We start from the raw sequence: 12,352 nt of genomic DNA on the forward strand, positions 1-12,352 counted from the left end.
ATTCTGAGATAAAGGTTCTGCTGAAAACCACCGGTTTGGTCATGGTCACTGGATTGGGCAGGGCTTGGTTAGGCAGCACTGAGGTGCTGTGTCTTTAAGTCAGGGTTCTGCAGGGACCCAGGGTGCTCTGTATGTCTGCAGGGAGTCCAGGATGGATGGCAGGACAGGTGGCAGTTAGCGTGGACCTCAGTACTTGTCTTTGCACTGCCACCCAATTTAGCTGAACATATTTCCTCTTTTTCTGTATTTGCATGAGAGAGTGCACCAGGAGGAAAGAGCCTCCAGATAAAAGACAGATTTGGAAAATAGGAGGTCATATCTGCCCCAACAAGCCACCTGATATGGCCTGTCTCTCAGCAGCTGACTCTGTTGGCTTGAGTCTCTGCTCCTCTGTGAAGCCTGTTTGAAAGTGGCTCTGTGTGTGTGTGTGTGTGTGTGTCCCTTTGCTCGCAGTGATGATGGGAGAGAGAGGTTAAACAGGAAGATTTACTGGGAAAGGAACTTTATAAATCCAAAATATAATTATTATAAGACTGGAAAGGCCTCCTTTAATGTGTTTGGGGGAGTACTCCTGACCCATCCTTGTGTGGGTGGGCCTCTGGGAATTAATAGGGGATTTTCATCTCTACCCTGCACAACAGGGTGGCAGTGATTGAAGCCCAAGGTTGAGAGGAGAACCGTTTGGCACACCCTGGTCTAATGAAATAGGTTTGAAGGGATATTGACCAACACAAAGGGGGTGAATACAGATTGTGCACAGGAAGATTTACACCTGCTGTGCTCTGTGCAAGAACAGGCCTGGAAGACCCTCCTCGAACCTGCCCCAGGTGGATGTCAAGGCAAGGTGCTCAATCTCACTGAGTACTATGTCTTTGCCTCTGACAGACAACTGCGTGACATACCGACTTGTAAGGAATGGCTTCCAAGGTGGTGACCTTTGAGCACCAACAGGCTCAGAAGGAAAGTCCTCTGCCAGCCCGACTCCAGGATGTGGGTCTCAGTCCCTTCCCTTAGCAGGGGCAGGAATGGGGAGCATCACTCAGGACAGTGTAATTAGTCAAAAGAAGTTGTCCAAAAGTCACATTCAGATGGTGTGATTTCTCCCCATGCTGGCAGCAAGTTCCTGAGGGATGTAAATTTCCCTCTGGACTTGCCAGCAGTTTTCCCTGCTGGGCCAGTCATTCAGCCCGAGACATTTCAGGTGATGCTGAGAACAGCCTTGATTGTTTGTGATGTATTGTGTCAGGCACTTTGCATAGTTACCAAACCTAATTCTTGCAACCACCCTGGGTGGTGAAGTGGCATCTCCTCCACACTACTGATGAGGAAGCTGAGGTTTAGGATTTATAGGGCTCATTGATCTGTGGATCCAGAGTTAGAACCCACCTGGGATGGATTGTTCAATATGAGACAGGAAACTAGATACCACCCCATACTGCTAAAATAAAAAAGGGCCTTAAACCAGTATACATATTGCAGATTGGCCTTAAGGAAAAAAATCTCCCTCTCACCTTCTGCTGCTAGAACCTCTCACACACACAGCTCCAAAGAGTTTTTCTCTTCTAATTGTTTGCTAAGCCAAAAGCAACCAGATCCCTTGAAATGATACACTGGCCACAACAGCTCCAATCCTCTCATGTTGGACACTGGTCACAGCAGACTGTCCTTTTGTTGCTGAGTGATGCTGAAAGTGCCAGCGAGTGAGTGATGAATGCCTATAGCAGAAGGAGCAAGGGCTCTTAGTGGAGAGAGCCCACCCGTCTTCCCGCATCCATGCCTTGTCCTCTCTTCCCAGGGAGGCATGATCGCTCTGCTGCTGTCCATCTTGTGTCTGGTGATGATCCTGTACACCCGGAGGCGCTGGTGCAAACGCCGCCGGGTCCCCCAGCCGCAGAAGAGTGCCAGCGCGGAGGCGGCCAACGAGATCCATTACATCCCCTCGGTGCTGATCGGGGGCCACGGGCGGGAGAGTCTGCGCAATGCCCGCGTGCAGGGCCACAACTCCAGCGGCACGCTGAGCATCCGGGAGACACCCATCCTGGATGGCTATGAGTACGACATCACAGACCTGCGCCACCACCTGCAGAGGGAGTGCATGAACGGAGGGGAGGACTTCGCCAGCCAGGTCACACGCACCCTGGACTCCCTGCAGGGCTGCAATGAGAAGACAGGGATGGACCTCACACCAGGTGGGGGTGAGCGCAGGCGCTGTGTAGTCCTGGGTCTCAGGGAGCCCGAGAGTGGGTAGGAACAGCTGTTTGGCAACAGCTGCTTGTGTTACAAGGTGGAATGTGCCAATGCCCCTTCCCGGGGTGGGCAGAAATAGTCTGTTTCCTGAGATGTCCGGAGCTATTTTCTAATCTGGAAAACCAGAAGAGCAGTGTAAATTGGACCCCTTCCACTTCCTCCTTGCACTGGAAGCAGAGGTACCTTTGCATCCAACAGAGGAACGAATTAGTGCCTGTTCAGTGTGTAGTGAGCAACCCTCTGGGAAGTAAGGTAATAGTAAGGAAAAACAACATATTTTGATTTTTTTTTTTGAATATCATATATTTGCATAGATAATTTAATTCTCCAATACAGTGGAAGGGACAGTGCTGTGTGTTCTCTTTTCTGACTCCCAAGACTTGGCCTGGGGTGGTTTAGTTGTATTATCTTGTCCATGCTTCTGTGGTCTCTACAGAGGATGTATTTTTTCAAAGAAAATGAAGGAATGTAGTCAAGGTATCAGACCTCAGATGCTTTGTGTATGTACAGAGACACTGGTAGGACTTGGACTTAATCCAATATAAGATCAGGGTCAAAAATAAAAATGCAGAGAGAGAGAGAAGGACTGTTTTTTACAGTAGCCCACCTGTTTCTCTTTCACAATGCTATGAATAAGCACATCCCCATAGATAAATGCTTGACAGTGATCTTTCAAGGCACTGCCCAGTTATCTTCATGGAAGACATATTTGATGCTGCATGCTGCTTATGATACAGAATCTTTCCATGGGGATTGAAAGTGAGATCAGATAGAGGAAAATGGAAATTCTGCTTGTTATCTAGAGGTAATTCTACATTAACAAGCATTTCCTTTTATATTTTTTAAATTTTTGAGGTATTGGGTCAAACCCAGGACTTTGTGCAAGGGCTTTACCACTGAGCTACATCTCCAACCCTGAAAATAACCATTTATTATAAGATTTAAAGTCTGAGAACTCTTTGATATGGGGGAGGGGTGTCCTCAGCATCTCTTATATTCCCCACAGCATCTAGCATAATGCTGAGGCCACCAAGTAGCCATTATGGTACTCAGGGTTACAGACTCAGGTGCCTTTAGGGGGCGGACAGATCACACAACAGTATCTGGAGGTCAGAAAATAGAGAATGGTATAGACTGTGATAAAAAAAGATAGGGCATGTTCTTTCGGAAAGCACACAAATTCAAATTATTTGGCAATTCTGTACTGTCCCTGCAGTCAGTTTGTAACCAAAGGGTGACAAGCGGTGAACTTATCAATACAGAATTAGTTGAATTGGATTTTCAGTTGTAATCCTCTTACTTCACTCCTCCCAATTCCGTAGCCCCTAGAAATCAAAGAGGAGAATTTTAGTTTCTGCCAGTCTCTCATTTTGCAGTTTCCTTATTTCATTTCTGTGAAACCTCATCTACTTGGTTCATGCAGATTTCCTTGCTCTCATGCTCTTCAGGTCGCTAAAATTTTTGCCTCAACTTTTCTCTATACAGGAAGTGACAATGCCAAGCTGTCACTGATGAACAAGTACAAAGATAACATCATTGCGACGAGCCCCGTGGACTCCAACCACCAGCAGGCCACCCTGCTCTCTCACACGTCCAGTAGCCAGAGAAAGCGGATCAACAACAAAGCGAGAGGTATCCACACCTGGAGCTGGGGCTTGCAGGCAGCTGGCTGCACGTGGGCAGAGCGGGGCTGTGGATACTCTTCACCCTCATGTGTGACCGAGTGCATGTGCCCTGGCTCAGCCTTCTGAAAGTCAGCTAAGTGTCACTTTCCCCCAAAAAGATTAATATGCAAACCTTTAGACCAAGTGTTTCCACCAACAGGAACCTATGCTTAGGAAGCAATTGGATGAGGGGCTAAGAGGTATGTAAAAGAGAGGCCAAGGGAGAAATCAAAAGGAGCTCAAATGTCCATCAACAGGGAATCGGTTAACCACCTGGCACATCTGTCTACTGACCAATAGCTTCCTATACGGTCATTTTAAATGATAATAAAGATCTATATTTGTTCATATGGAAAGTTGCCCACCCATCTATTTAATGAGAAAAAAATGAAGTTATAAAAGAGAAGATAGAGCAGAATGCCATTTTAAGGAAGAACTAAAAACCCTTTGCCTCTTTCTGGGGCGTAGGACTCCAGTGAGGACTACTTTTCCACATCTTCACAGTCGTGGATATCAGGAAGCCCCAGCCCCCTGGCTACTTCTTCCAGATTGCCAGTCAGCTTGCTCTCAAATTCATCGATTTTTCTGTTGAACTTCCCCAGTGACGTGGTGTCAGGAAGACAAAACTGAAAATGTTGTCTTGCCTGTGCTTCCTTTCAGCCGGTTCCGCCTTCTTGAACCCTGAAGGGGATTCTGGCACAGAGGCAGAAAATGACCCTCAGCTGACCTTTTACACTGATCCCTCTCGCAGCCGGAGGCGCAGTCGAGGTAGGAAGGATGGGTGGGGGGGCGGTGCAGGTGCAGGCAGAGGGAAGGTGGGGCCTGAGCGGGACTGAGGGGGCCGAAGCCAGTCAATGCAGCAAGAATTCTGGGAGCAGGCCTGGTGTTTCCTTCTGAGGAAGAAAGAAGAGCCAAAGTGGAAATTCTCAGAGAATCATCTCTCCCAGATAATGGCACTCTCAAACAAGTTTCCAAGTTGTTTGAAAGGCTATTTCTTGGTCAGAAGACTCTCAATTCCTTCTGGAAGCCTCAGGAGTCATATTTTGGTGTTCAGAGGAAAGAAATAAAGTTGATAAATCGTGTTATATGTGGGAAATATGCATAGTCCCTGCGTTAGCTTCTCATTGCTGTGACCAAATCCCTGACAAGAACAGCTCAGGAGAGGAAAAGTTTATCTGGGGCTCACAGTTTTGCAGGATTCGGTCCACAGTTGGTCAGCTCCCCTGCTCTGGGTTCAGAGGTGAGGCTGAGGACAAAAGGGTGTGGCAGAGCACTGACTGCTCATGGACTTGGGAAAGGGTCCAGGGACAGAATCTGAACCCTAAGGGCACCCCCCCAGGGACCCACCTCCTCCAGCCACACCCCACCTGTTACCGCCCAGTGCATCAAGTGGATTAACCCACAGATTCGGATATAGCTCCTACAAATCTAATCATCTCACCTCTGAACAGCCCGCCATCAGCTAATACATGATCTCTCCGGGGCACTCCATATCCAAACCACAGCAGTCCTGTGCCCCTAGTTTGCTTAGCCATATTGGCCTGGGGATTGAGCTAGGCAGGGGTTGGGGATAGCTGAAGAATCCTACAGCCTGAAAAATGTGTAATTTTCTTTGACCTTTAATTCCCGACCCAGTAGACTCTCATAGTCTAGGTTTAGGCCTCTCTTCCTTCCTGGCAGAATTTAGGTGGCAAATTCTTTCTCATTGGCAGTGACAGAGCTGTCCTTCTAAGCAGCCACTCGGCGCTGCTGTTTAGCACTTTGAGATGTGACTGCTGCAGCTGCAGCTGCCACTGTCTGTGACTTGGCTGGTGTCACCACCATCTCTGAGGAAGCTGTGTGCTCAAACACTAGTGAGCGTCCTGCTTCACTTGCTGTGTGAAGCTTCTCTGAGGGTCAGAGTGGGTTGACAATACCTCACATATTGGGCTGCTGTCAGGATTGAACTATATTAAAGGGTGGGGGTTTGGGGCAGCTGCTAAAGCACTGTGAAATCCCTATTGCTGCTGTTCGATCTCTCCATTGTGCAACCTCAGGTTTCTGTGGTGCCCCATCTTAAAATCTTGGACAAACTCCTCTTAAGATGCAAGGAAGGATGAGTGACATCACTTTGTGCTTGCTCATGAGCATTTTCCCAACAGTATTTAACCAACACCCCCAAAAGACGTATGTTTGGGCTCAGTCCTTCCTCAATCTCTCCATGCAGGGAGCATTCTTTCCAGAGACTGGAAAAAGCTTTTAATTCTAAATTCTGGCTTCTGTAGGCTTCACATCATTAGCATTAAGTTTCTTACCATTTACCTGAATATATCAATGGGGCTTTGGGCAGCTTAGCTCCCAAAGCAAGCCTCAGTTTCCCTGAGTTGAGAATGGATGACGGCGTCACCCTCTCCCTTGTTCCTCATTATGTATTTTAGAGCAGGTACTCAACCTGAGCCTGTCCAATCTAGGCCACATCCAAACAGGTGTGTCCTTCTTTCATAAAATCTTATTTACGAAAATCCATGATGATGATTTAGAATGCACTCCTTAGCAGCATAAAATTCTTTCTTTTTAATGTCAAACTCTCCTTATTGCATCAACCGTCTATTGCTGTTAACTAGACTGTAAGCATCTTAGGGGTGGAACACGCCTAATTATTTTCTGGAAGTGTCTAGTAAAGGATTTTGCTTTTAATGCATGCTTGTAAGTGCTTGTTTAATTGGACTGGAAACATCAATCAGACCAGCAAAAACATTTTATAACCTACCTGCTATGGGTCAGGCTTTATGATAGGTGGTAGAAACATGAAAACATGGCACAATGATAAGGTTTCATTTAATGGTATAAATAAAGCAAAATGAGTACTTAGAAGAGAGAATAGTTAATCCTGCCTGGCAGCAGTTGGAGGCAACCAAGAAGGAAATAATTAGAATGGGGATATATAAATTGTGTTGGACTTCCTAAAACAGAAGAGTACAGAGTAAGAACATTTCAGAAGAGGAGGACAGCACATGAAGATCCTCGAAGGCACAAGAGAACATGGTTTTTCCAAGGAATTAAAATTCAATATGGTAGCCCTAGGTAGGATATAAACATAAACCTGCTGGGTGGTAGGGATGAGGCTAGAGAACGAATTATCTACCAAAGAGCCATGCACACACATCACATGACTGGGTTGGCACTTGCTTCTGTGAGCAAATAAGGAAGCCAGGTAGGGATGCTGGATTCTGACTTGATGGGCCAGACACAGGAGTGAGTGGGGAATGTCAGCAAGTTACCGCAGTCACAGAGAGCAATGGCAGTGCCTGTAAACAGTGAGGACACTGCCATGCTGCGTGATAAGAGCTGTAACAGCAGGGTGCACCGAGGGCTGGATGAACAAGGAGTGAGAATCTGTTCTTGAAGGATTCAGGGAAGTGTTTACAGAGTGATATTGTTTGAGCTGAGACTTGAAGAGTAGGTGTATACTGGGATGACAAGGTGACAAAATGGCCTTCTGTGGAGGAGGAAATAATATGTGTAAAGTCACTGAGACATAAAGGATGATGGTCTAGTCTGAGAGCAGCAGATAGTTTATTAGAATTAAACTTTGAGTACAGTTGCTTAGGAAAGAAAGCTGGAAGATCAGCAGAGGCCAGGAAGGACGTGGCCTTGACTCAGGGGGGACTTGGGCCTGCCCTTTCACTGGAATCACTGGGAGCATTTACAGAGGGCTGCCCTGCTCAGCTCTGCTTAGTGAAGGATCCTTCTGGGGACAGCGTGGTCATTAGGTGGGGCGGGCAAGAGACAGGTGGATGGCTACTGCCGTGATGCTGGTACAGACGACGCGGGTAGGAAGAGATGAAGAGAATGGAAGTGAGGAAATTTGGGACACAAAAATGAAAATTGAAGTATTTAATAGCATTGTTGGCAGGAGGGTGGCTTCAGATCAAGAGGCAAGAGTTAGAAATGATGGGCTTTTTCGAATTGTGAAATCAAGCTGGTTTGACAGCCATTTGCTGGACAATGGAAGTGAGAGCAGACAGGGCTTGAGACATGGTGGCAAGTCCAGGTGTGGACGTGCCGCGTTTTATCGCCGAGGGATGTTCTGGATGTGGATCGACTGCTGAAGCTGGGCTGGGCTGGAGATCTGTAAGGGTGGGGAGATGAACTCCGTTCTGGAAGGACACCAGCATGAATAGGATACCTCCAACTAGCAGGGACACAGGAACCTCCTAGCCCAAGAAGGAACAGCACATCATTCCTGTGGGCTGGAGCCTTGGCTGGATCTGTGCTTTGATCCCAGCTCCGCGCCTTTATAGATGCTCAGCCCTGGACTTGCCCTGAAGCCTCTCTGACTCTCTGTTCCGCAATGGGAGTTGCCTCATAGTATTTACCTGGCCATCATTCAGTGATATGAACCATGTACAGCCCTGGCAATCACCTCTTCCTAAGTGTTAACTGTTGTGATGAGGTCCATCTCTTAGAGACTTGCTCTCCTTCTCTATAAAGTAGGTCGTTACTGTGCAGACTTATAGGTGTATTGTAAGGAAGCAGATATTAAAAAGAAAATAATGTGCGTGAAACCCAGCACAGTGTCTACCATAATGGATGTGCTTTATTGCTATTAATAAGAAATTATCAACATAGAACAGAAGAAAATTGCAAAGGACCTATATGTTTTGTCAACTTGCTCACATCTATTCTGTCCCCCACATAAAAAATACCTCCTGGGCTTACTACCATTTTATTCTTTCCACCTCCCACCAAAAATTAAAAAAATAAAAAAATAACCCCAAACCATAAAATAAACAAAAACGAACCCCCTCCTTCCCAGTCCCAGGAGTGTGACACCCAGGAGTGTTTCTTCTTCCCCTGCAATGACCATGCCCTCCAATGATTGCAGGAATGTGGGGAGCTTTCTTGTGTGACACCATCCACTCCTTCAGAGCAGAGTTGCCCTGTCTTCCTCAGTCCAGGCATGGAATAGTAAGTCACCTGGTAGTAATGGTCACCCACAGAGAAAGCACAAGCTCTTCCAGCAGAGGAAGCCCCTCCCTTTGCACCATGGAGTTTGGGCCTCTTCTAGAGCGCCCTCTGTGGACAGCGACAGAAGTGCAAGGTGGGCTTAGCTCATGGCTGCCTCCTTGGGCAAGAACTTGGAGCTCAACCAGGCAAGTAGAAGAAGAGATGCTCCAGGCCCAGGCAAAGTGCAAAGGATTTGCACTCAGCTTGTCACAGTTGACCCTGAGGGCACCAGTTGGCCAACTTGCCTCCTGCCCTGATAAAACACGATGTCTCTGAGAATGAAGCTCACTGAGGTCAGGCAGCTGGGGACATTTCTCACCTGCTGCGGGTTATGTTTGCCAACTTCCTCCCCTGTTTCCCAGGTGGGACCGCAAAAAGCCAAGTTGGACTTTCAGTACCAAGATTTTTACCACCGTGTTTTCTTTTTGTCTCCCTTTTAGTGGGTTCTCCCCGGAGTCCTGTGAATAAGACCACCTTGACCCTGATCAGTATCACCAGCTGCGTCATCGGCCTCGTGTGCTCCTCTCACGTCAGTTGCCCTCTCGTTGTCAAAATCACGCTGCATGTTCCCGAGCACCTGATTGCTGATGGTGAGCTCATTCTGCCGTGAAGGTGACCTCCTGCCCCCGAGAGGAAGGTTTTCCGTTGGGAGAGGAAAGAGAAGCCAAGGGCCACTGTTCCCTATTCCTGCAGGTGGGGGGCGGGGCAGTAAACCCGAACAGGAAGATGTAGGACAAGATTGGATTGCCCACAGATGAACTAGGACAGCAAGTTGAAAAACAAACTGAGAAGAGCACTTCTTTGTCCTCATACCCACTCTCTTTCTGTTTGTTTTAAAATAAGCCTCTGTCTTTGTAGAGAGATGCAGAGCTACCTTGGCTACAGGTAGCTAGACATCAGGATTCTCTCAGCCTTTGGAAAAGCTCAGTAGAGTACTAGAGGTGTTTAAGGATTAGCCATGCTTTGGTTTGCTTTGCCCAGGTGAGAAATTCCTAATTGCCGTAACTTGCTATAAGCCGAGAACTCGGAAGCAATAATTTACTTCCATCCAGGGGGACCCCAATATAATGAGGGAATAATACAGGTTCTGAGAGTCCCTGAGTCATTTAAGCCCACAGCACCTAATTGACTTGTTAATGTCTGCTCTCGCGGTTGCTGTAAGGCTGGAAACAGGTGGGGACTGCTCGAGGTGTCAGAGGGCCTGCTATTTCATGGCAAGTGAAGACAGGCAGCGGGTCCCTTTTCCTTGGACGAGTGCCAGTGCCTATGGCTGGGTCTGATGGAGCCATGCCATGGCCAGCACAGAGCTGCTCTGTCCCTGTATCCCTTAGGAACACTCTGGCAAGATGGGATGGGGCAAGATACTGGGGGCTGGGGATATGGCTTCAAGGCCGAATGTCTCTGGCCTCACACCAGTCCACGTGATGGCCAGTCCATCTGCTGCTCCCTTGCTCTGGTGCTAATGATGGGCTAGGACTGGTGGGAGGAATGATCTTGGGCCACTGGGGCTCACCTGCCTCAGTGACTGTGTGTGTATTGTATGTGCACCTAAGATGCGCTTCCTCTCTGTCTCCCTGCAGGGAGCCGCTTCATCCTGCTGGAGGGCAGCCAGCTGGATGCCAGTGATTGGCTGAACCCTGCCCAAGTGGTGCTCTTCTCTCAGCAGAACTCCAGTGGGCCCTGGGCCATGGACCTCTGTGCCCGGCGGCTCCTGGACCCCTGTGAACATCAATGTGACCCCGAAACTGGTAGGCAGGAGCACCGGGCAGCGGGTAACTGTCAGAGAGATTATGCCTTTTGCAGTCCTTCCCTCGAAACTCAGACCCTGTCTCCCAATTCCAGTGTCCCATTGTCATCCCAAGCCTGGACCATACCAGCTGCCAGCATGTCTTGAGGCCACTGAACATCAAGTGTGCAGTCACCTTGCCAAAGCTTTGGCAGGATCCTCACTGTAGCCCCACTCCAGAAAGATCAGTTTAGAATGAACTCCATACTCTGTCCTGCAGTCAGTGGCACTGAGCTGCTGGGGACAGATACATCGAGATAGAAAATTAATGCATGTTTATTATAGAAAATTTGGGAAATTTTCTTATAGAACTAAATGATAGTCAACTATATTTCTATCTCTTCTAGAAATCACTTTTGAAATGTTCATGACTTCCCTTCCAATCCCTCCTCTCATAGATATTTTTTTTTTGAGGCTTCCTAGAAGCATACTAAATCTAGGGGAGTTTTGTGCTTTTCTTCACTTAATGTTCCATCATGAGAGTTTTCCAGAATCATGAAATAATCCTGAATAGTATAATTTTAATGGCCATTTGGTATCCTTTGTCTGTCTATATCATAGCTCATTTAAATAGTTCCCTATTATTTGACATTTAGGATGCTCTAAATTTTTAATTTTTATAAATACTATTAAAATGAACATCTTTCCACATAAATGCGGGGCACATGGCAAATTGTCTTCTTCGGATAAATGTTAGAGAGGGATTCCTGGAAAAGATTACGAGCGTCTCTAATTCTGCCATACCATCAGATGGGACTGGGGCATCTCTGTGTGAGGGCCTGCATGCCCCACGTGGCATGAGCAGGGGCAGCCGTGTTACCCCGAGCTCCAGCGCATCCAGGAGCACAGACCTCTGATTCCTAAATGCTCTGTACTTTCACGGTGGAAGGGGCTCATCTGCAATAGTCTTTACCAAGACCTGTTTCCAGTTCATTGAGTACCACGATTGATCTTTCTCAAGGAAGTATTATGATACCTTTAAAGCAAAGAAAAGCGATGGGGTTGTTGGAGGCAGGGGTCAGCTCTTCAAGCTGTTTATACACCCACCAGATGATGCAGCCCCCACATCACACACATGGACCCACACATGCTGATGCACCTTCTTCAGGTACCCAGGTGAAAGAATGTCACTGATGATTGAGTCTAAGGTACCTAACCCTCATTTCTATTGTAATCCAATGCTAAATCTCTTTGGAAGAGCAGCAGGTAACTGAGACATCTAAAGTTCATGTTCTTAGATTTTAGAGTTTTTTAATGTGGGCCCATCGCAGAGATTCTAGGCCCCCATATGGAAGAGAGAAAGTACAGCATTTCAAACATCTGATGTCTAAGACTGCTTACTTGCTGCTCTGCCCACGCTGTCAGGCAAACACCAAACCAAACAGATGGGCTGTGCACCATGCCCAAAGCTAGTGTGCTCAGAAGAAATTAAAAAGAGCTCATCTCGAGGTGGAGCCTCTCCATGCAACTGAGCCAGGCTCTGGTACCCGCACTCTCCAGCTGGTTTGGATTAGGAGGATTTGGGACAATCTTCGCTGTTAAACTCACTTCTGAGAGAAGCATGATCTCCAGAGAACCTTGGATGCTTCCACTTGGGTTTCAAAGAAGAGGAAGCACCCACAACTGCACGTGGAAAGAAGGGCTTTGGTGTCGTGTGTTTTTAGGG

General features: G+C 47.4%; 1 protein-coding gene across 2 annotated transcripts in view; it reads left to right on the forward strand.

Moving 5' to 3' along the window:
• The window catches only part of Astn1 (astrotactin 1), a 283,759-nt gene that overhangs the window by 126,342 nt on the left and 145,065 nt on the right, over nucleotides 1–12,352 (forward strand). The window contains exons 3-7 of one of the 2 annotated variants that reach the window (XM_027934944.2): nucleotides 1,796–2,189; nucleotides 3,733–3,879; nucleotides 4,572–4,679; nucleotides 9,341–9,490; nucleotides 10,481–10,672. In XM_027934944.2, the coding sequence (XP_027790745.1) occupies nucleotides 1,796–2,189; nucleotides 3,733–3,879; nucleotides 4,572–4,679; nucleotides 9,341–9,490; nucleotides 10,481–10,672 (991 nt within the window). The remainder of the gene's footprint in view (nucleotides 1–1,795; nucleotides 2,190–3,732; nucleotides 3,880–4,571; nucleotides 4,680–9,340; nucleotides 9,491–10,480; nucleotides 10,673–12,352) is intronic. The other variant, XM_027934945.2, reaches the window with a different exon arrangement.

This window comes from Marmota flaviventris, chromosome 12 (genome assembly GCF_047511675.1).
Source record: "Marmota flaviventris isolate mMarFla1 chromosome 12, mMarFla1.hap1, whole genome shotgun sequence".
NCBI lineage: Eukaryota > Metazoa > Chordata > Mammalia > Rodentia > Sciuridae > Marmota > Marmota flaviventris.